The following is a 25,176-nucleotide window of genomic DNA, read 5'->3' on the forward strand; positions in this document are numbered from 1 at the left end:
AAGCAGTATGGGCCTTGAATGATCCTATTTTAACACTCTAGTGGGATATGTGGGATGACTGTAGGAACCGCCTTGTCACCTGGCTTTGGAAAAGAAATATAAATGTCAGTGAAGTAGGTTTCTGTTGTAAGCAGTTACTGATATGTCCCAAGGGCAGGAGGGGGAGATTGTAGGAATTTCCATGGTTCTGCTATATAATGGCTTTCTAGCTGGGGAGCAGAAATGGGGACTGTGTGGGCAAGAAGGCAGCGCTGGAGTCTTGGCACAGGGCCAGCTTTCTCCTGTATCTGTTCTCCTGTGGTTTCTGCAGTTCGCTAAAAGTCTTTCCTATCAGAGATGATCACCTTTCCATATGCTTACCAAATGTACCTAGAGGGCTGGGCTATTTGGTAACGAGGCATGATTTTGCATATGGAGGGTTCCTCACATGGTTCTAGCCTTTTTCTCTTTTCTTTCCCTCCCTCCCTCCCTCCCTCCCTCCCTTCCTCCATCTCTCTCTCTTCCTTAGTATAGTCTTTCTTGTTTCATTCCTTTTTTAAAAAAATTTAAATATGAGCCCCCTCTCTTTCCATCCATTTATATTCTGTTCATATAGCACCACTCCACGGATAGCCCAGGAGAGGTACTTATTTTGCAACTTTCAGATACCCTCCAGTATTCTAAGTCTCAGTCTAAGAATCCCTTTAGCAGATTTTTCAAATGCTGATGGTGATTCTACCCACTACTAGGTCAGAATCCCTGAGGGCAGTAGGCATCTGTACTTTGAAGAAACTGCCTGGTGACTCTGATGTGCATCTGCTTAGGGGCCTTGGCACCAAGGAGGCTCCTTGAGGGGCCACGGCTTTGTCCCTGCTGGGTCTCAGTGCTCAGCACGGTGCCTGCCTTGGAGGAGGCACTGGTGTCTCTCTGCTGAATAAACGAGTGGGTAAAGTGAGTATTTAACTTGGCTCTATACTCTTTAGTTGCTAGGACATGCTTGCTACATGGTGGGTGCTCAATAAATACCAAATAATTTGTGACTTTTTATTTGGATATTAAAAAAATTTACAGCTGCTACTGAAATGTCAAATCCCTGAACTTGGGAACAGTCCAGTTTTTATCTGAAAAACCAACATTGCTGCCTCACTTCCCTTTTTTGATTGGTTAGTGGGATCCTGTTATTTAGAAAAAGAAACTAAAATTTTAATGAACGGTAGTAAACTGGCATCGTTTGTTAAGTCTCAGCCTTGAACTCACCATGTACAGCTGGCTGACTTTTTCTTGACATTTGACGTAGGCTTCATAGTCTGCAAAAACTTTAAACCTGTTTTTGTGATTAAAAGGAAAAAACAAAGCATCAAAAAGCTTCATTAACAGATGTGTGTTCAGATTCCATTGAAAATTCTCTTTTGCTTAATGACAGGCATGGCTAGCTTACCAGTCTGATATTTCTATTCGTAAGGGTTTCAATCAGCCCTCAACCTTTCTATGGGTCTTTCCACAAGTAAGAATGTTATCACATGGATGCATTTGAAAGCTGGGTACACCACAGGAAGGAGAAAAGGAATACCATATTTGTGGATCTTATTCTTAAGTCTTCCTAGCACTGTTAGTGGAGAATACCTACTTTTTCTTTCTAAGCCTAAGTTAGTTTATCAGATCGCAGATCCATGCTAATCTACATGGTTATGTTATAGTTGATTTAAGAAGTTCTCATCCTTTTTCCATGGCCCAAGTAGCACCATCTTCTTGTGGGAACTCACCTGTCATGATAAAACAGCATGTTGACTAAGTCTTTGAAGAGGTCAGGCTGCTTGGGAGAAAAAAAGCCCTTGTCAATTTGATCAATGGCCAGCTTCAGCTCTGGAAGTGCCTCATAATATTCTTTTGCCTCATACCTGTGGGGTAGGTGGTGGGGGAATAATAAGAAAAGGTTCTGTTAGTGTTTGTGATGAACAGCACACTAGCTGGTACATCAGTTGTGAAAAAGGCATTCAAAAATACTGGCATTTATAGTCATAGAGTTCAACAGGAGTATAAGTATAAATAATATTTAACTAGATCCTGATATTTTCCCCCCACTAAATTTGATTAGTTCCTTGTAACCAAGACACTAAGGACAATAGATAATAAAAATCCTAGTCACAGAGCAATAGTCTAATCTGGTAAATAAAGTAAGATTCATTTCAAACAGACTTTATGACTCTAAACAAACAGGTGCTTTTTGGACCCACAGATCCCCAGATATGTTGCTACTGGGCAAAATTTACTTCCAAGGGCTGGGAATATATTTGACCTCCTCCAAATTTTGTGATTCCCATGGTTCCTTTGAGTGGCACTCTTTATTTACTTCTCATTTGAATCCAGGTTAATAAACTTATCCAGATACTTAGCAGAACAAGCATTCTGGGTGCTTCTATACAACCAGGTATATTCTCTACTGCCTTTTAATCCATCTCTTAGAGACCTTAAAGGAACACTAGACGGTTAAATTATAGGCAAAACTTCAACTCCACACTAATTCAGTTTTTTGATCAAAGTAAAAATCACAGATGAGGGCAAAGTGAGTAGCTCACGAGGCCAGCTCTGCCACAGCTGGTAGCAAATAGCAAGGAGCCCGTGTACCTGTGCCCAAGCTCCTTTAGCTTTCACATGCTGGGCAAAGGCTTAATCTGCAGTCAGGAAGGTCCCCTGACTTATAGGAGATGTTCTGCAGCCATGTCCCATGTGACCCAACTTGATGGGACACCTGGGTGGGGGAGGCAGCCTCCTGGGGGGATATACATGCTCAACAAGCAGGACTGCTGTCTCACCCTTTCTTGTCCAAAGCAGCCACGTCCTCTACTCTCATGCCGAAGATGAACAGGTTCTCTTCCCCGGCTTCCTCGGCCATTTCCACGTTGGCCCCATCCATGGTCCCGATGGTCAGGGCCCCATTCAGCATGAACTTCATGTTGCCTGTCCCTGAGGCTTCGGTGCCTGCGGTGGAAATCTGCTCCGACAGATCTGTGGCTGGAATGACTGCAAGCAAGGCGTCAGGGATAGAATGAGTGGTTCTGTCTCTCTGGATCTGCTTATATCGTATTAAGCATTCATCTAGCTCGTCTGTTTTGATCATTAAAGTAATACATGCACATTAAGATAAACATTCAAATGGTGTAGGATGGATCTCATTCTTCCCCTCAACTCTAGCAACCACTCTTGCCCACTTCTGATGTGTTATCTTGGTGGTTATGCCCACAACGCTAAATAGGTATATGCTTATATTGTAGTACCAGTTCATGGGGTCACAAAGAGCCAGACATGACTGAGTGACTAACACACTTTCACACTGTCTCTCTGCTACAAAAGTTGACACTACTGTGAAATAAAATTCTATTTTATGGCAGGACAAGACAAATTTAAACAAGAAAAAAATTTTTCTGCCTTTTAGTCTCCTCTCTCCCCTCTACTGTGCATTGTGTATCTTGGATTATGCATGGACCATACCTCTCCATCAGCAGAAATATCCCCATAGAATGTAAATTGATACAGCCACTATGGAAGACAGTATGGAGATTCCTTAAAAAACTGGGACTAAAACCGCCATATGACCCAGCAACCCCACTCCTAGGCATATACCCTGAGGAAACCAAAACTGAAAAAGATACACGTACCCCAGTGTTCACTGCAGCACTATTTACAATAGCTAGAACATGGAAGCAACCCAGATGTCCACTGACAGATGAATAGATAAAGAAGTTGTGGTACATATACACAATGGAGTATAACTCAGCCATAAAAAGGAGTCAGTTCTAATGAAGTGGATGAACCTAGAACCTATTATACAGAGTGGAGTAAGTCAGAAAGAGAAAGATAAATATCACATACTAATGTATATATATGGAATCTAGAAAGATGGTTCTGATGAATTTATTTGCAGGGCAGCAGTGGAGAAACAGACATAGAGAATAGACCTATGGACACAGGGAGAGGGGAGGAGAGGGTGAGATGTATGGAGAGAGTAACACGGAAACTTACATTACCATATGTAAAATAGATAGCCAATGGGAATTTGCTGTACATCTCCAGGAACTCAAACAGGGGCTCTGTGACAATCTAGAAGGGTGGGATGGGGAGGCAGAGGGGAGGGAGGCTCGGGAGGGAGGGGACATGGGTGTACCTATGGCTGATTCTTGTTGATATATGACAGAAAACCACAAAATTCTGTAATGCCCTTCAATTAAAAAATAAATAAATTAAAGAATAAAAAGAAATATCCCCATAGAGAGCAGCATGCTCCTAGCACCAACAAGACAGATCCTTAAAAGATAACATTCCTTCTTGATCTTGTTAGGACCCGATGACCTACTACTTTGTACTTGGCAGATCTGGATTCTGTAAACTGTCAGTAATATGGCATTTAGTGTAGAGCTATGTCTCAAAAAAATTTTATAGAACTGCTTTGACTTCTAATGGGTGGAACAGTTCTCAGAGCTTTCTGATCTGCAGTTCATGGGTTATAATCCTCAATTTGGCTTGAATAAAATTTTCCATTTCTTTCTTAGATTGATTGATTAATTTTTTCATCCACCTTACACTTTTCTTCTCCCCCGTCTTTCATTCAGCTTCTGTTATGGTTTTATTTCTTCTATTTGATAACTTTATAGAATGAATATTGAAACTTCTATTTCTTGATCCTTAAAATTCAGAATCTCTCCTTTAGCATCTGAGGAAACTGGATTGCGTCATGCCTGTTACTTCTTATCACCTTCCTTCCACTTGGAAGGAAGTGTCTGCCTGGAATGCAGGAGACCCGGGTTCGATCCCTGGGTCAGGAAGATCCCCTGGAGAAGGAAATGGCAACCCACTCCAGTATTCTTGCCTGGAGAATCCCATGGAGGGAGAAGCCTGGTAGGCTACAGTCCATGGGGGTCACAGAGTCAGACACGATTGAGTGACTTCACTTCATTTTACTTCACTTCCACTTTGACTGCAGGGAAATAAGACACAGGCAACTGAGGCATACCTGTGGCTTGATTCACACAGAAATACTACCTGCAGCATCCTTCCCACCCCACTCAATAAAAAGCATAGGGCTTTGAGAGCTTATTTGTGGATTAGATATACCTTCATTTGCATCCATAAGAATCTGGCTCTTTGTTCTTTATGCAGACAGTTCTTAAATTATAACATCAGAGGACCCAAAAACACCTCAAAAAGAGAAAGGTCCCTTTTCAATTTGGGAAAAGGATTAAGACACAGTTGGCACCTGCATGTGGATGATGCTTTGTGATACAAACAAGTAAAGGTCCCAGGGGAAGACAAAGGGATGTGGCTTCTTGCCAGTTGGGCTGTCCCCAGGTGGGGATGCCAGGCTTGTTCTGCGTGCCTGTCTGAGGCACATCTAAACCTAGGGCTTTGGCAGCCTGACACATGTCCTCACTCCCTGCTGCCACCTGAACAAATGACAGCCCTTCTTTCCAAGAAGTTACCAGAACAATACCTGGGGACTGGGGAATTGGTGTTCTACTGCAAAACGGGGGCTGGGAACTGAAGATCTCTTTTTTCTTTTGTAGAGCACAGTCTGTACTTTATCAAAACCTCAGGGCCACCTCATCCAGCACCCAGCTTTGACCAGCAGAGAATAAAATGTGCTTGCAAATGTAACCTCTGATGTGGACCCTGGGGACACTCACCTCAGTGTCAACTGGGCCACCTTAAACATTCTTAGCCTAGGGTCTTATTCTGCCTAAGAATGGCACCTTCTATCCTAAGTCACGGGCTCCCGAGGCCAGTGGCTCCATTTTCCTGTAGTGTGTAATCCATCCCTAGACTGTGACCCAGCCCCCATGGTTCGTGAGGACTGCACTACCTTTTTCTGCAAGAGACACTCTGTAGTTTTCCAGGAAGATGAGTTTCAACTTGCTTCCAACCATAGGGTCATTGTTCACCACCTCTGCCACTGATGTGATCAGCTTTATGATAAGTTTGGCCATGTAGTATCCAGGGGCAGCCTTGGGGAAGAGTGTGGACATAAGAGAAGGCAGGCATGAGGAAGTGGAGAAACGGCAAGAGAGGAGAGCCCCCACGTCCCCAGGGAAGAGAATCAAACTTACTTTGCCACCGATTATAACTGTTCTGGGCACGAATAGCTTCTTTGGGTCTTTCTTAATGCCTGAAAAAGATGGAGATAGGGGATGGAATCGATGACGGTGGACAGCAGGGGTGCTGAGACCCACACCTCTGGGGGGCTGGCTGGGGGCTGCAAGGCCGACTCACGGTTGTACATGGTGACCACGTGCAGGCAGTTCAGGAGCTGTCGCTTGTACTCGTGGATCCGCTTCACCTGCACGTCGAACATGGAGGACGGGTTGATCTTCACTTTGTACTCCTTCTCCAGGAACTGAGAAAACTTCAGCTTGTTCTCCTGTTGAGATAGAGCATGGGGTCAGAGCCCTTGAGACTCAGAAGGAACCAGTGCAGGGGGTGGTGGTGGTGGTCTGTTTTTAAACACTGGAGCATAAACCCTCCAAGTCAGTGCCCAGGAAAGAATTCGTGCAGGGAAGCCTCACCTGCTTCACGTTGGAGATCTCGCGGAGGAAGATGTCGTCGCCCAGGAAGCTGTTCAGCTTCGTCAGCTGGCTCAAGTCCTTCACGTAGTCCTCCCCAATTTTCTTTCAATTTAAAGCAAAAGGTGACTTTAATCAGAGAGGGCTGTCAAACCCACATGAGCAGTTTCTCTCCATCTGTGGTGGGTGCTCACATTCCTAAAACTCATCTACACCCCACAGCACAGAGAAAGGCTTGACTCACAGAAGATGCTAGAAATGCTGTGTGGGAAGAACACTGGCTAGTTCCTCACATGCAGTTTCAGTGGTTTCTGTTGGACCCCATGGACTGTAGTCTGCCAGGCTTCTCTGTCCATGGGATTTCCCAGGCAAGAAAACTGGAGTGGGTCGCTATTCCTCCTTCAGGGGAACTTCCTGACCCAGGGATGGAAACCATGTCTCCTGCATTGGCAGGTGGAGTCTTTGCCATTGCTGCTGCTGCTGCTGCTAAGTCGCTTCAGTCGTGTCCGACTCTGTGTGACCCCATAGATGGCAGCCCACCAGGCTCCCCTGTCCCTGGGATTCTCCAGGCAAGAACACTGGAGTGGGTTGCCATTTCCTTCTCCAATGCATGAAAGTGAAAAGTGAAAGTGAAGCCACTCAGTCAAGTCCGATTCTTTGCGACCCCATGGACTGCAGCCTACCCGGCTCCTCTGTCCATGGGATTTTCCAGGCAAGAATACTGGAGTGGGTTGCCATTGCCTTCTCCATCCTTGCCATTGAGCCACCGGGAAAGCCCATTAATTTCAGTGGTATTAAGTGTTAAAAACAGAAAATCTACAAAAAAGGGTGACAAAAACTCAGTCATTTATATGATCTTTGTTATCCTCTTTTATTAAATAGGGGTATCACCTGTGTATCATGAGTACTGTTAACCAGGGCTAGTTACATAATGTGTGGGGCTTCCTTTTCTGAAATTAAGATTTTTAAGATGGCTACAGCAGAAAATGAAACCAAGCACAGTGCACGTGGGGCTGCACAAGTTGCTGGCTTGCGCCTGAAGCCAGCCCTGCCGCAGGCTGGATTAGCAAATTGTAAGTGTGCTCCCTGCCTCCCGCATTCCAGTCCTGCCCGGCTTCCCCTCAGCACTCCCTGGTTGGTTACCTCTGCTATTAACTCTGCCAGGCCCGGGTTGCAGAGTAAGAGCCAGCGCCTTGGAGTGATCCCGTTGGTTTTATTCTGAAACTTGTCTGGTTCTAGCTCACTAAAGTCCTTGAATCTGGAGACAGAAGAGATACATCACTGAACTTGGCTGGAATGGCAGGTTCCTGCATGCTGGAGGAAGCTCAGAGTTAGATTTAAGCAGCACAGTGTAGGCTTAGAAAGATTAAACAAAAGTGTAGGGAGGGGCTGACAGCAGCTACTGCTGTCATTCTAAAAATAAATCCATTTGCAATTCAAAATAATGACAAGAAAAAAAGTCTAAATCACCCCCATATGATTTCCTGGCACTGACATATAGATCAGACTTTTGAGCAGAATAGTTTTTTTTGCTCCTAAATCTAGAATTAGGATGGTTAAGAGAGGAAGGTCTTTTCCTTTTACAGAATGGTTCTTTGCATAGGAAAAAAAACCCAAAAAACTTTTAAACATTTCATGGGGCCTTTCCTCATCTCCAGTGGTAGCCCTGCCTTTACTAGCGCTGTTCTGTTACTGAGCAATGTGAGATCCACTGCGACGGGGACGGAGGCTCACACTTGGGTCTTCACGATGTCTGAGTGGATTTTAGCCACGCCGTTCACAGCGTGGGAGCCCACAATGCAGAGATGGGCCATGTTGATCCTCTTGACTCCTTCCTCTTCTATCAGAGACATCCTTCTCAGACGGTCAACATCTTTAGGAAACAAGGCAGCAATTTTCTAGGCAAAGGAAGAGAAAGGCCTTACTGATCACTCAGGTTTCTGACAACCCTGGGGTAACATCATTCACTTCCCAACCAAAACCTTCCATGCAGTAAATACAAAACTTCACTCCCACAGAGAGGTGCTGGGATGTTAGCCCTGGGGAGATGCCATCCCTCCACTTCCCAATATTTTCAAAAAGGTGTTGTTAACAGAGCCCCACCCAGACTTGAATGCTTTTGATGTATCAATGACAGATAGATGTTTGGGCCTCAAGTAACAGGGAAGACTGTAGCTACCCTTAACATCTCTAGACCTCCTTCTCCAAAGGGTTATGAATCTGTCAAAGTGACTTACATCTAAGTGCTTCTGATTTATCTCGTAAATGATTTGCAAATGTCGAGGAAGCAAATTCTCCACCAGCTCTACAGGCCAGCGCTCCAGGGCTTCTGGGAGCACCGTGTGGTTGGTGTAGGCGAAGGTCTTCTGGGTGATCTCCCATGCCTGGGGGACAGGGGGTTGGGGTTAACGGGGTAGGGTTGTGTGTGTCAGCTGCTTCCCTCTGCAGAGAGGCTGCCCGTAGGTGCACCCCATCCCTCAGGCCAAACATTTCCTCAACTCTGGCCTGTCTGCCACAGGATTATTCTATCTGCAAGTATACTATTAGGAGGTTCCTGAATGGTATAGGTAGTGGGAACATGTTTTCTTGGGGGTGGGAAAAAAAAGGCAACAAAACTGTCCAATAAAACTTAAGATAGCATGCTGATAAATCTTCTCTATTATCCTAACTTGTCTTTTGTTTCTTAAATAGACAAAATTTGAGGAATAAAGCTTAAGCAATGTTCTGAGAAAGTACAAAGTATGATTAAATTCAATGGGGACACTTTCAATTAGCTCTAATCTGAGGCTAGAGAGTTTAATTTAGAATCCTTTTAGACAAAGAAATGGGAAACACAATATAAGCCTTGATATAGCTACTGAGCTGTGTCCCATTAGCAAGGTGTTTATTTCTTAGTCTTACTCGCTCCAAGAACTGAGAAATGTCAGCACCAGTGCAAAGTTCACCTTTCCTTGCTGTAAGTTATCAACAGTGACTTATTTTAAAAAACTGTAAAAAGGAGCTTTTGGCAAACTCTCTCAATCACAGATATTCTGGTCACTCAAAAGAAAAAGAAGCCAAACTCTCCAGACCTTGGACCAGGGCAGTTTTTCAATATCCACAAAAATCCTCATCAGCTCAGGGATGGCAAGTGCAGGGTGGGTGTCATTCAGCTGGATGGCAACCTATAAGGGGAAAGGAGAGCAACATGAAGGTGGCCGGCGGCCCATCTCTGTCTTCCTTGTTCTTATCCATACATGCACCAAACAAGCACCTACCTTTCATGGGACGCTTGAAGTACACTGTAGCTACGCAACTTTTTAAACAGTTGAAGTCGATTAAAAATACTCTGTCAGTTTCAAGTGTACAGCATAGTGATTCAGTTATATATATACACACACACACACACTTGTTTTATAGGTTCTTACAAGCTATTAAGTGACTTCCCCATGCTATACTGTAAATCCTGGTAGCTTATCTGTTTTATGTGTAGCAGTGTGTATCTGTTAATCCCATGGTCCTAGTTTGTCTCCCCTCATCCGCTTCTGTAACCACAAGTTTGTTTTCTACGTCTGTGAGTCTGTTCTGTTTTGTATACAGATACTCTGATTTTTTAGCACTGAGACAGCTGATGAGTAAGTCTGATGGAAGTCTTGATCCTCCCCGTGATTCCCACCTGCATTCAGACTGAGTACTTGCCTGATCTGGGAAGGCATCAAACGCAGTTTCGGCACTATTGCTGGAGTCAAACTTGGAGGCTTTGAAACGTCGGATGACATCTTGCAAGGTAGCAGCCACCACAAAATACTCCTGCTTCAATCTTAGCTCCTTCCCTTCAAAAAACTTCAAGCCAGAGAGATTGAGTGAGAGAGTTCACACTAGGAGTGGCCAAAACATGACTGGTATCGCCTGCTGAGGGGCCTATAACATCTAGGGGATGTCTGGTGGAAGATGGCAGGTTGAAGGCCAGGCATTAGCCTCCTGGAGCTCCGTGAAAATGACAGTAAGGATTTTAGAAAGGCATACTGATAAAGGATGAAGGGAATGGAGAGAAGACAACAGCAACAACTTTCAGAAGCTGAAAAACAGGTGGATAAATGGTAATTGAACCAGAATATGCAGGAAAGCTGATTCTTGACCTAGTGGGGAAAAGCCAAAGGAACAGCCCAGTGTACACATCAAAGCTCCCCAAAGGCCCAGAACCTGTCAGCATTGTGTGCCTTTAGATATAGGGATGAAGAGAGGGTAAAAAGTTAGTTGAGAGTCTAAGAAGCAGTTGGCCTCAGACCTCATCTCCAGTTCCCTCAAATGAACAGTCTCCTTTGCCACCTCAGGCAGAAGGTGGAGATCTATTCCCTGGAGATGGTTAAGCAGGTGCAGGTGGAGGCAGGGGTACCATCCCACACTAAAATGGGGGAAGAGGGTTCAGTGAAAGTGTATGTACTGAACGCTGGTACTTTCAGCCTTCTTCTCCCAACCAAATTTGAGAACACAGGCAGTTAGTGTTAATTCCACCGAGGAAGACAGCTGCAAGCATCTTCTCCAGGGAATCTGGCCTGCCCAGAAGAGAGAAACTAAAGACATGGACATGCAGAGCTCCACCAGGAAATGGCCCCAACAGGCCACAGGACAGTGAAGCCGAATAGATAAATCCCAACCAGAAGTACAGAGCTCCCCAAAGCTTGCCAGTACCTCTTTCTTTTAGTGGGCACTTAAGGGCCATTAGCCATCTAAGAAAAACTTCCAAAAGATGTTGAAATAATAAAAGTTAACTTAGAAGAAACAGAGATTAAAGAATGACTATAAGACTACTATCAATAATATACTCAGATAGATTAGATATTGTATTCAAGGAATAAGAATAAGATGCTTTAAGAAAATATCTAGAGCAAAAAAAGACTACTCAAAAATTAAAACATGATAGCCAAAACGAAACAGATTGAGAGAGTTGTGATTGCCCATAAGGTGAGTAGGAAGACAGAGATGATAAATAAAAGACAAAAGGTAAGAAAATTAAAGAACCAGTTGAGGATGTTTAATAATTCCAGACCATTCCTCAGAGAGCTGTAGTCCTGTGTTCCCAGACTGAAAGGGTACCCAGGCGTGAGGAGTGAAAACAGACTCACACCAAAGCACCTCCCCCTCTAAAAAAAACTTTCAGTACATTTTAGTACACTTGGAGATAGGGGGTTTAGAGGGGGATAGAAGGAGAGGAAGAGGGAAACTAGAAGTTTCCAAAGGGGAAAAAAGCAGAATACAAACAACAGATCAAGAATTCAAATTGCACTGTATTTTTTAACAACATCAAAAACTAGATTAAAAAAAAAAAATCTTTGTGTCTTTGATATCCAGGCAAACTACCAATGTGAGGGGAAAAAAAGACCTCTTTCAACATGAAAGGTCTCAAAAAAATTGGCCTCACATACACCCTTTCCCAGGAAGCCCTAAGCATGTGTACTATCCAAACGAGGGATCAAACAAGCAAAAAGAAAACGTGGGATCCTGGAAACAAATGACCTCAGAGAGCGTAAGAGCACAGAGGTCCTTAGAACGGTAGGAAAGTCCCTCCAAAGATGCCAGTGGAGCAGCCAACCAGGAGAGATCCAGAAGGGACTTCAGAAAGACCGAGTCAACAGAATACTGAAGGTGTTTGAATATATTGAGAGGAAATTTCTACAACTTTGGTAGAGTATAGGATAGGTTAGGGCAAAGTACTCAGAAAACCAAGCCAACAAAACAAGCATCAACTCCAGGAAAAACAAAAACTTTTTACAGAAAGGAAAAATAATGACATGAAGATACGGACGGGCATAGATCAGCTGTCTGTAGTGTTGACAGGTCATAATAATGTAAACACTAATTGAAGAGCTAGTGAAAATTACCATGTGATTACGCTGAGAGACTGTGTGCTGTGCTTAGTCGCTCAGTCATGTTCGACTCTTTGTGACCCGAGTCCACCAGGCTCCTCTGTTCACGAGAATTCTCCAGGCAAGAATACTGGAGTGGGTTGCCATGCCTGCCTCTAGGGCAGATTCCTCTGAAATGTACTGAAGTTACAGTACAGTTTCTCCCAAATAAAAAATAACATATACCATTAAGTTCCTGATAATGCTGCAGCAAATCCACTTACTCCTCCTTGAGACAGGTTTAACAGCAAGTGGATATCTAGTCTTAGGACCATTTATGTCCTAGTCCCCAAGATCCTTATTTTGTGGCATCTTTGTGGAGCAGACTACTAGTTTGGTTGCTACTGAGATTATTACTTTATTTATTTATTTATTTTGAGATTATTACTTTAAAAAAATCATTATAGCTTACAGAAAATTATTTTACTCATGGAGAAGTTAGAGCTAAGTACATTTAAGTCCACTAAGAATCGATAGTAGGAATCGATAGACTGAATTTGAGATTCAGTCTCAAGTGGTTTTGTTTTTTAAACTAAGTTATTTTTAGTGTAAATTTAGAAACAGTCTGCAGTCCATGTGCTGCAGTCCATGGGGATGCAAAGAGTTGGACATGACAGGGTAACTGAACAACAGCGACAGGAATGATCACCTGTAAGAAAAAGTTAAACAAGATAAACCAGTGGCATAAGAAACAAATGTCTGCTGCTGGGTCTGTTCTGAGGTCCATGACCCCCACCTCTCCTGGGGGCAAAGGGGCAGAGGAGACCCATGAGTGAGGGGAAGAGGACAGGCAGAACCCTTCCATGGGCTTCTGATGACGAGGATGAAACTCCTGTTTGGAAAGGAAGAAGTGCTTCATCCCAGCTGCACCTCATCGTTTATATCCAGATTTTGTTTTGAAATACATGGACAGAGCCTCCCAAATAAGGATGGGTGAAACACCAGTTCTGATTTCATGAACTGTACAAAGTTGTTTTCCTTACTGGGATAGGAGGGGAAATCTAGACAATGCAGGATGCGATATGGAGATTATTCCTCACTGACAGGAAGAAAAACATTAGTAAGTATGCGCTTTATGGCTCCTGAATAGGCACTTGTGAAATAAGCCACTTGTTTCCACTGAGAAAGCCAGCTTGACCACTCACATTATCATTGGGATAGAGGACCCGGGAGATGTTCTCGGCCAGATTCCGGTCCAGCACAGCCTGAATGTAGTCTCCAACATTAACTGAAGGAAATGTTAGAAAAATCAATAAACAGACAGGCCAGCTGCTGTCTTTAGAACCCCCATGATCTCATCTGATGCTTGCTGAATACCCTGCTTGTTGACTACCCCAACCTTTTTGGGACCAGGGACTCATTTTGTGGAAGACAATTTCTCCATGGACTTAGGGAGGGGGGGATGGTTTGGAATGATTTAAGCACATTACATTTAGTGTGGATTTTATTTCTAATCTAATGCCACTACTGATCTGACAGAAGGTACTGGTCCATGGCCCAGAGGCTGGGGACTTTCTGCCATGTGGGGTTCCTAAAATTCCTAAAAATTCAAAAGGATTTCAGCAAAACTTCAAGCTCTGATTCACAGGAAAGTCTATGAAGTTCAGACTGAAGGACTGTTTTAACCGTGTTCTCCATACCTGCTCCATAAAATGCTTAGTCACTAAAGAGTTCATATCAGAAACTCAGCTCACTTTCATTCTAATTAGTAAAGAAAAAGATTAAAGACACACGAGCCCATGCTGTACTCACAGTCTCTGAGGTTAAAGTCATTGGGCGCCCGAGCAGACCAGAGGCGCATGGTGTTGACGGTGTTGTTCAGATACCCAGGCACTGGGGTGTCATATGGAAGGGCCAGGACCACCTGTGGGGTGAAACCAAAGCAGCTGCTCACTGTTGCCCACATAGGAGGATGTAGGTTGCACAGAGCTGGGAAACAGCAATGGGAATTTGTTTCCTGGCTCCATCACCAACTCAGATCGTATGATCCCTAAACCAAGATGAAGCTCCCAGGACTGGAGTGTCCTCCTCCCACTGAAACAATCTGAATGGCTGGAATGACCCAGACAGATGGACCTCTCTATCAGTTTCATGTTGACTTCCCTTTGTGTCCTTTGCCCTGATCTGGATGCAAATCTTTTGCATTTCAGATCAAGCCATTGCTCTAAGAATAACAAAATATGATGTGCCAAGTAGCAAATGTGAATCTGTACCCATTAAGAATAGTAATCAGGATAAGTTTCATGTTGGTTATTCAATGATCTGATTTCAAATATGGTGAAAAATCAATGGAATAGGAAATGTATGAAGATAAACATGACATACCATGTTTAAAATGCTATGCTAGAGTTTTCACAGTTGCATGAAGAAGAGGTATTTTAGTGATCTAACAAATCAGCTGATAATTAGCTGAGACGGGTCTAAGAGGTGAGCTTTGGAAAATTTAGCTCAATATTTGTGATGGTCATGGAAATAGAGAACAGGAAGATGAACTGTGTTTTTACATGACTTTAAAATTTTTGTGAGAAAAGACACTTCTATTCCTGCCTCATCAGAGTCAATCTCTGAGGAAGGGCAACGACAGAACGGTTGAGATCGTTTAGTGCAACTTACTCATTGAGGGGTCCTTCTCTATGAGGGGAACGAGGCTGAGACGTGACCTACCCAAGGTCACAGACAGTGGTAGTGTTGAAAGCTAACCACAGATCTCTTTAATTTGCTCTGCTCAATTATAAACGAATGAAGGACTTTAGTCTATATCAATGACATACATTCAGTCATACTTTCATGATCATAATCATAGAGTAACAAATCACACTGACTTGAATATCTTTTACTAGGAAATTAAGGTCTCTGGAGATTCTTAAAGCAAGCTGTGATCAATCAGGAAGTCATTTACAGAGTGGGACTGAGGCCGGATTCAAACATGACTCATCTTCCTGACCCTGGCAGCATAACTGAGGCAGCTGGGGAAGCGCATGGCTCGGAAGTCCTTTTAGAGAACTTTGGGGAGAAATCGCCACCTTGGAGCTGACAGGGGCTGCACCTTCTCCAGGATGCTCTTGTGGTGGTGGGAGCAGGAGAGCCGGGACCCCCGTCGGGAGCCTGGGCACTCGCTCAGAGCTGTGGTGCAGTGTGAGGCTCTTCCTGAGAAATCCTTCTTTCCTTCTCTCTTCACAGGTATCACACCTGTGCAGTCTGGACGAATTCCCCCTCCTCCTGTCCCCTTCCCCCTAATGTTTCATAGCATTTCTGCAATAGGTCACTTGCACTTCTAATCCTCCCTGCCGTCTGCTTCCCTGAGGACCTGAACTGACACAATAATGACACAGACAGTTCAATTTGCTGGAAGCCCTCAAACAGGCACACACCAGGTCTGACTTCATGCTCTCTGACCTCACTAGTTACAAATCTGGGGGCTGATCAGGCAATAGCATCAATCCATAAAGTTCTGCACGAGAAGGGTGAGCTCATTCTTTATTACATCTGCCCCATAACCTTGCCTTTGTGGGCACAGAAAAATACACTCTCCCCAACTGGATTTCTAGATATATTATGAAACTGTCTAGAGGCACTTTGTAAATACATCATCAGGTCATCATAAGGTTATCAGTGGGACCTACGGAGTAAACAGAATGCTGCTAGGATTGAATGTGTAAACTGCACACATTTAAATAGATCAGAAACCTGGAAGTTTTAGACATCAAATACTTGCTAGTTTAATACTCAAAACATGTGAGAATTCTTTGGGCATATTAGCAATTGATTTGTTGCAGTTTTCCTGATCATATTTGTAAACAACTGTAACTCAGACTGTGGTCTATTGTTTGACCAAAATAGAAGTGGAGGAGATATAAGGAAATATCTTGAAATCACATATTAAGTTATTCCTTATATCATTATATATAATGACCTATTTTAGCTTCTAATCCATTACTTCATATGCTGCTGTTGCAAAAAAAAAGACTTTTTAAAAAAAGTCTTACTTTTCTGAACTGTGACTAGCTTTGCATGGATTAGCAAAATAAAGCATTAGTTTAAAAGTCTGCTATAACATGGGTCTTGATTCTTCTAAGATAAAATGAAGCATTTATTTATGAAGATTAGTCCACAAACCAACTGAATGTAGCATTACAAGACTGAGTTTTGCCCCTGATTTTGCTATATAACAAAGAACATTTCCCTGGTCTTTACTATTTTCTTTAAGCTTTTAAAGAATGGCCAATGAGACATCTTTTCTGGCTTAAGACTATATTTACTAAACAAGTATCTCAAGTGGAGCCTCCTGACTGGACAATGCAGTCCAACAGTGCTTAGGGGTTTTTTATCAGGAAGTATGAGAACAGCAAGGCACAGCTCCTCCACTGAAGGGGCTGAAAAATAAATTGTTCAGTAACAGGGTAACACTCTACTCTGCGTGTGTGCATGCTAAGTTGCTTCAGTTATGTCTGACTCTTTGTGACCCTATGAACTATAGCCTGCCAGGCTCCTCTGTCCATGGGATTCTCCAGGCAAGAATACTGGAGTAGGTTGCCATTTCCTCCTCCAGGGGATCTTCTTGACCCAGGGATCAAACCGGAAAACTGAGCCTCTTATGTCTCCTGTAATTGGCATGCTGGGAATGCTGGGCCTGGGACAGGATCTGCCCCTGCCTGCCCTCGGGCTAGGGGCAGGATAAATACACGTCCAGGAATTAAGTCTACTTGGATTGACACCAGAATTATTTCTCTAGCAGTGATCTGGCACATAATAACAGCATGCATTTTGCAATATTTTGCATTGCTTTTCTTGAGTTTGTAATGAAATTTTTTGGTAATCCGTTGAATAAATACTTCAATTTTAAAATATTTACCCCTTAGAATTTAAAAGTCAATGTACATATGGCAGTGGTGTGAGGAATGACATTTAACTTTATTCACTCTTGGTTTCAACAACGGTATGTAAAACTAGAGAGCTAAGCATGCTGGGATTATAGAACTGATAAATCTCTGATAAAGTAGATGATGAAATGACTCTGGTAAGTCACTTGACCTTAGGGAAGTCACTTCTCTCTTGACCTCAGCACCCTGGTCTCCAAAATGAGTGGGTTTCACTAAGAGAAGTAACCCATTTCTTTATAAAAATACATTGTTATTCAATATACAATACACTATACTGAATACCATATACACATCATACTGTGTTGTCCTCTATACAACGCTCAGTGTGAGGACTCTTGAAATACCTGGGTGTCGATCCATTTGGTCCCGGCCTCTGTGTGCTCTACTCTTCCGTAGAAGTGAACAGGCAGCATGAACTCAGGGCGGGCCTTCTCCCAGGGGTTTCCATGCCTGAGCCAATCATCTGCCTCTTCTATCTGCAAAAAGGACATGGCTTATAATTTGTTTTTCAGGAGATGTGGACCTACCCTTCAGTTATAGCAAATCAAAAATATTTTTGACTGGATTAACTTAGTACTGCTTTGGCAAGAAAGATGTTGGTTCTGTCAACCTCAATTCATCTTTGTTATTATCATACAGCCTAAATCAACAATACTTGGTAATATTGCTCTAAACGTTTTATATATATATTATTGTGTTTAATCCCCATAGCAATCCTATAGGAGGGAACTTACAGCTTCTCCCTTTTTAAAGGGAACTATAATTGCTCAAAGTTGCATGGGCAGTGAATGATGCAGATAAGATTTGACGGTAGGTCTGTGGGTTCATCAGTTGAAGAATTGATGCTTTTGAACTGTGGTGTTGGAGAAGACTCTTGAGAGTCCCTTGGAATTCAAGGAGACCAAACCAGTCAGTCCTAAAGGAAATTAATCCTGAATATTCATTGGAATGACTGATGCTGAAGCTGAAGCTCCAATACTTTGGCCACCTGATGCTGGCCTGACTCATTGGAAAAGACCCTGATGCTGAGAAAGATTGAAGGCAGGAGGAGAAGGGGACGACAGAGGATGAGATGGTTGGATGGTATCACCAACTCGATGGACATGAGTTTGAACAAGCTCCAGGAGTTGGTGATGGATAGGGAGGCCTGTTTTGCTGCAGTCCATGGGGTCACAAAGAGTCAGACTCAACTGAGTGACAGAACTGAACTGAACTGTGGGTTCTAAAGCCTGTGCCTTAATAATCTGGGAGGCAACTGTCTAGCTTGAGGGAAAGAGAGGCCTCCCAGTGGTGTTTACTGTTGGATACCTGGACCTGATGGGTCCTACATCATGATTTTCTGTCAAGAGCTTTGTGCCTAGAAAGCACAGAATCAGTGGAGAAAAGCTACTCATAGAAAGCTCCCTTATTTCAGTACAGGTACAGAACACTATAACTTTTTTTTTTCCATTAAAAAAAAATTGAAGTATAGTTGAATTACAATATTGTGTTAGTTCCAGGTGTTCAGCATAGTGACAGTGCTTTTGCAGATTATATTCCATTCAGTTCAGTTCAGTTCGGTCGCTCAGTCATGTCCGACTCTTTGTGACCCCATGAATCGCAGCACGCCAGGCCTCCCTGTCCATCACCAAATCCCAGAGTTCACTCAGACTCACATCCATCGAGTCCGCCATGCCATCCAGCCATCTCATCCTCTGTCGTCCCCTTCTCCTCCTGCCCCCAATCCCTCCCAGCATCAGAGTCTTTTCCAATGAGTCAACTCTTCGCATGAGGTGGCCAAATAATTCCCTGTGCTATACAGTGTGTCCTTGTTGCTTATCTGTTTTATGAATAGTAGTTTGTTAATCCCATACCCCTAATTTGTCCCTCTCCTCTTCCTTCTCCCATTTGGTAACCACAAGTTTGTTTTCTATTTCTGTGAATCTATTCTGCATATGCATTCATTTGTATTATTTTTTAGATTCCACATACAAGTGATAACATATTGTATTTGTCTTTCTCTGTGTGACCTATTTCACTAAGCATAATAAGCATAATATTCTCCACATCTAACCATGATACAAGTGGCAGCATTTCTTTTTTATGGCTGAGTAATATTTCATGGCATATGCATATCATATCGTTGTCCGTTCATCTGTTGATGGGCACTTGGGCTGCTTCCATGTCTTGACAATTGTAAATAGTGCTGCTATGAACACTGGGGTACATGTATGTTTTCGAATTAGTGTTGTCACTTTTTCCAGATATATGCCCATGAATGGAATTGCTAGAACATATGGTAGTTCTATTTTTAGTTTTTTAAGGATTGTCCATTGGGTCCCATAGTAGCTGCAGCAATTTATATTCCCACCAACAGAACACCATTACATTTTGTAGTCTTTGTTCAATTTAAACCTCACGTAATTTTGATCTGATAATGAACTATTACTTTCAGTTCATTTTGAAAATAACACATATTAACAAGGTAAGGAATTTATTTTATTGATAATTTCAATGTATACCCATGCAGTTACGTCAGTTTATAACAAAATATTTCTTATATAATTTTTAAAATCAGAATTTGTATTTAGGGCATCCTGGACATCAAATAAACTTTATTTTCTATAAAGAAACATAAAAATACCAAAACAACGACCAAACATACGGTGGGAGGGGGGTACATTTTTAAAGATATTATTAGTGAAAACTTCAAAATATTGTATATATATTAAAAGACGGAATTGTGTTCTGGCAAGAAGGGAGGGTTAAGGTTTTTTAATACAAAGTTCTCTTGTCAATGAGATTACCCCAAATATGGTTATTTTACCTATTTGCTTCATCACCCTTCCCTCATAGAAAACTCAGCTTTAGTTTAAAGAGATATTAATTATGAATTATCACACAATACTGGATGCTTCATGATCACCTACATATGAGTTCAGTGTCTGCCCCAGGCAGTGTGGAGAGAGGTGAACAAACACAGCTAACTTTTGAGATATTAGATAAAACATTAATGTCAACAGCCAGACAAGCTAACACATATCCATTTATTCAAACACTGATCATGACTTTATATTGGGAATGTCAGTAAGCTGCCCATTAACAGGAACTACCAGCAACATGATGAATGAAGAGGGGACTCACAGAAACAACATCTTTAGATAGAAGGTCTGCTGGAGACAGGAGAATGTAGCAAATGCAGGAGGAAGCCTAGGGAAGGCTGGGCCTAGATGTGAGCTAATCAGTAAAATGCATCCTGTTCAAATGCTGAGTCTCAGGCAGTATTTGCCTTTAAAAGTCTGCATCTTAACATGAAGACACTGGGTACATGGTGCAGCCAGGAGCTATATGGTGATACAAAGTCAGGAACTATAATTCAGATCTGAGACTTCCGCTATCCCCGGCATAAAGAGAACAACAAAAAAGACAATGAAAATTTAACAAGGAAAGGACAGAATTTTTATCAGTTGATAAGAGACTGGTAAAGTTAGAGCCCACTAGCTCATATTAATAACTAGAAACTTGATGAAAAATAAATGAGAATATCCACAAAGCATCAAACATCCTTAATTACAAAACACTTCGTGCTGCACTTAGGCAAGGGGGCAGGTTCTGGGTTTCAAATACTGATTAATGTGAACACTAATCTCTGTAACAAGAATGAACCTTAGGGCCTAGATGCCTCATTTCAGCATGCAGGACTGTTGTTAATATACACCTTCAGGCTGTACATGAACCAGGAGGACAGTGAGGCAGAAACAGCTTTCCTCTCAAAAAATGTGCACAGGTTAAGGGGCCAACATATTTTTGGCTGATAAATGCAGCAGATTCAGACTGTTCTCCCCTCAAGCAGAATGAAATGCCCATAGAAGAGAAACTGAACTCCGGGCTTCCCACCGCCGGCCCCTCCCGTGCAAGTCCGCGGCTACATTTGCCCTTTTGAGGACACACTGTTAAGTGATAAGGGACTGACTAGTCAGCCAGTCACTCTCAGTGCAATCCAGTGTTGGTCTGATTTTTCCCCAGCAAGTAATGGCTGATTTTAATTCCACTGGGTTACTTAACACATTCTGTAGGAGAATAGAACTCCTAGCTTGCTATTCTTTATTGAGTTTCTTCTTGATTTTGGCAAGGAATCTGTCAAAAATTCCCTCAATTATACAAAGCTTGTTTTTTAAGGTAAATTGAAGCATAGATGTTTCATAAACACAAGCTGGTATGAGCGGATCAGAAGAGAAAGAGAGAACTGCCCCCCACCCAATCCACAAAGGCTGTGGGGTGGTGATAAACCTCCTCTATCCTGCTTCCTTCCAACAAATTAGCCTGTAAATTTAGATTTCCATGTAGCCAGTGATCCCTGAACGCCCCAGCTTGCGGAGCCATATGAAGAGCAGGGGCCAGATGGGAGAAGAGCTTTCATTTATATCCAAGTGGGCTGTTTGGATGTGAACATCCCAGATGAAAAGGAGCTGAGATAAAGCAAGCAGAAGACTTGGAGTGGGGAGCAAAGTGCCCCTCTGGGTAGGGGTGAGGAGTGTGTGGCAGCTGGATCTGGCATCTTCCTAGAGAAATTACTCAATGGAATCTATTCCTGCCAGCTTGGAAGCAGAGGTCAGCTCAGGGTCTCAGTCAGTGATTGAATACTAAGAAATGCTTTTCCTCTCAATTGTGGGCTACACAGGACATGAAGAACCAGTGAGTAAAAATCAGGTGGTGTCAACAAACTTTGCTGTCTGATGAAATCAATCACTGAAAAATGTTTCTGGGGAACACCGAGAACTCAACAATGGCCACAGGAAGCTTGCTGGGTAATGTGAACTGAGCATGGCTAGTCAGAGCAGGCTGGTCACGGGCTCTAAGAGACAGAAGGTTCCAGCAGATGGCTCGATTCAACTCTGAGATTTCTACTGCCAGCATACTTTTCCACCCAGAACTTGAGCACGTGACTGTTCAACTTTTAATGTGAGGCTGTCGCAATTGTCTTTCCCCCTTTCCCTCCTAGCGTCCAGTCATTTTCAGAGAACTATTCCTGATAAGGTTTCTATGATCCCCAGTAGAGTTCAAGGGAGGTCAAGCATTTTAGCAATAAAATTATTTTCTTTGAGGGCAGGGTGGAGTTCACAAAGAACACTTTGTTCCTGCAAATCTTCCTTGAAGAGCGCCTTCAAAAACTGAAAGTCCATCACCCTTTAAAAATCTTCCTGCTGCTACTGCTGCTAAGTCGCTTCAGTTGTGTCCGACTCTGTGTGACCCCATAGACGGCAGTCCACCAGGCTCCCCCATCCCTGGGATTCTCCAGGCATGAACACTGGAGTGGGTTGCCATTTCCTTCTCCAGTGCATGAAAGTGAAAAGCGAAAGTGAAATTGCTCAGTCATGTCCGACTTAGCGACCCCAAGGACTGCAGCCTACCAGGCTCCTCCGTCACTGTCCATGGGATTTTCCAGGCAAGAGTACTGGAGTGTGGTGCCATTGCCTTCTCTGAAAAATCTTCCTAGCCTGTGCAATTTTCATCAGCCTTTTCTATGGTATGAGCAACCCTGTAGCTGATGTGAGCCGGGGACTGACCATGGGCTGAAAAAGCATGTTGCTTTCCTGAAAGATATATGTGTGTGTATATATATATATATATATATATTTTTTTTTTTTTTAATGGAAATAGTTTCTTTTTTATGGTATGATGTATTTTATCTTTGCTCTTTAAAATCCCATCCCAGTGAGCAATGGCTATGGTAGATAAAATTAGGTGCCTTTCTGACTCAATTTCAAGTTAAAACAAGTGATAAAGGATAATAGTGAAGCTAGCTTTGAAGACTAGCCAAAGCCATTTGGTCTCTCTTTTTCCCTTAAAACACTGGGGATGTATACTTCTTGGGTCTCACAGGAGAGAAGGGAAAGTTTCCTGGAATAAGGCCATTTAAAGGTAGCAAAGGTCAAAGGTGTGAATAACAGAGTGGTCTTTCATAACACTTTGGGGAAAACGCACTTGAAAGAATTTTCTTGAGATTGAGCAGCTGAATTTAAAAAGAAATCTTTCATAGAAAAGTAAAAAATAAAATCCTTAAACATTGTGGGGCATAATGAGTACCACACAGGATACAAAGACTGAGAATGAATACCATGTATTGCTTGGTTATGGTGTGTTAAAATCTTGGTCCTGCTGGAAATGCCCGCCAAGCTAGGCTTCTTACCATGTAACCCTAGATTTCTTCATTGTAGAAGGCAGCCAATTATTTTTTATAACTTTTTATGATTATAAAATACACATTTCTTATAGACTCTGACTCATGTAGAAGAATAAAAGGATAGTCAAAGTCACCCATAATCCTATTTCCCAGAGGTAATTAATTACTACTGAGCCTTTGAGATATGTATATATATATATATATATATACTTTTTTTCCCTAGCATTTTATCTTTTTTGTTTCCTTTGGATAGGTCATACTATTCACATGATCTTATATCCCTTTTTTTCAACTAACATAAACAATTTCCCATTTTACTATAATTAATTGAAAACATAATATCAATGGCTGTATTAATATATTATACAATGCCACAGTTTGTGAAAGTATCCTCCTTTTATTAGGCAAAATTAACATTATTGAGTACCTATTTGTATGCAAGACATTTTACATATTTTTATCATAATTTTGGGAAGCTGGCATCTCTATTTTGCAGACAAGAAAACCCAGGTTAAGAGAAGTTAGGTAACCTAATCAAGGCAGCATAACTCATAAGGGTAATGAGTTGTAATTAGGCCTCATATTAGAAATGAGATCTCAAATTAGAGCCCAAATGTTTTTTCCTACCCAATACTGCCTCCTAATTGGTTTAGGAGTAGCTGAAGATACCAGTCCCATCACTTGATGGCAAATAGATGGGGAAACAGTGGAAAACAGTGGCTGACTTTATTTTTGGGGGCTCCAAAATCACTGCAGATGGTGATTGCAGCCATGAAATTAAAAGATGCTTACTCCTTGGAAAGAAAGTTATGACCAACCTAGACAGCGTATTAAAAAGCAGAGACATTACTTTGTCAACAAAGGTCCATTTAGTCAAGGCTATGGTTTTTTCAGTAGTCAGGTATGGATGTGAGAGTTGGACCATAAAGAAAGCTGAGTGCTGAACAATTGATGCTTTTGAAGTGTGGTTTTGCGGAAGACTCTTGAGAGTCCCTTGGACTGCAAGGAGATCCAATCAGTCCATCCTAAAGGAGATCAGTCCTGGGTGTTCAATGGAAGGACTGAAGCTGAGGCTAAAACTCCAATACTTTGGCCACCTGATGTGAAGAGCTGACTCATTGGAAAAGACCCTGATGCTGGGAAAGATTGAGGGCAGGAGGAGAAGGGGACGACAGAGGATGAGATGGTTGGATGGCATCACTGACTCAATGGACATGGGTTTCGGTAGACTCTGGCAGTTGGTGATGGATAGGGAGGCCTGGCATGCTGCAGTTCATGGGATCGCAAAGAGTCTGACATGACTGAGTGACTGAACTGAACTGAATTGAAGATGCATTGGTGGTGGTGGTTTAGTAGCTAAGTTGTGTCAGACTCTTGCAACCCCACGGACTGTAGCCCACCAGGCTCCTCTGTCCATGAGATTTCCAAGGCAGGAATATTGGAGTGGTTTGCCATTTCCTTCTCCAGGGATCGAACTCAGGTCTGCTGCATTGCAGGCAGTCTCTTGAATTGCAAGCAGATTCTTTACCAACTGAGCCCACCAGGGAAGCCCCTGAAGATACACTGGTCCTTAACAAAATTTGGAAGTTTGTCTTTCAATAGGTTTCCAATATTCTCCTTCTGGGACTTTCCTCGATGCAACCTCTCATCAAATCAAATCTTTTAGTATCTACTTTCTTTGGCCCAGAAAGTGTCCAAATACTGAGGGAGGAAAAAAC

The 25,176-nt window shown here is 42.6% G+C and overlaps 1 protein-coding gene across 1 annotated transcript in view; it reads right to left on the bottom strand.

The window, feature by feature from the left end:
• Positions 1 to 25,176, bottom strand: part of PYGL (glycogen phosphorylase L) — a 51,753-nt gene that overhangs the window by 14,726 nt on the left and 11,851 nt on the right. Inside the window, 15 exon segments of the mRNA NM_001024861.1 lie at positions 1,237 to 1,303; positions 1,743 to 1,877; positions 2,793 to 3,000; positions 5,834 to 5,975; positions 6,078 to 6,136; positions 6,241 to 6,388; positions 6,534 to 6,635; positions 7,674 to 7,788; positions 8,265 to 8,428; positions 8,768 to 8,914; positions 9,602 to 9,694; positions 10,209 to 10,352; positions 13,561 to 13,643; positions 14,168 to 14,279; positions 17,640 to 17,771. Coding sequence (NP_001020032.1) covers positions 1,237 to 1,303; positions 1,743 to 1,877; positions 2,793 to 3,000; positions 5,834 to 5,975; positions 6,078 to 6,136; positions 6,241 to 6,388; positions 6,534 to 6,635; positions 7,674 to 7,788; positions 8,265 to 8,428; positions 8,768 to 8,914; positions 9,602 to 9,694; positions 10,209 to 10,352; positions 13,561 to 13,643; positions 14,168 to 14,279; positions 17,640 to 17,771 — 1,851 coding nt within the window.

This window comes from Ovis aries, chromosome 7 (genome assembly GCF_016772045.2).
Source record: "Ovis aries strain OAR_USU_Benz2616 breed Rambouillet chromosome 7, ARS-UI_Ramb_v3.0, whole genome shotgun sequence".
Lineage (NCBI taxonomy): Eukaryota > Metazoa > Chordata > Mammalia > Artiodactyla > Bovidae > Ovis > Ovis aries.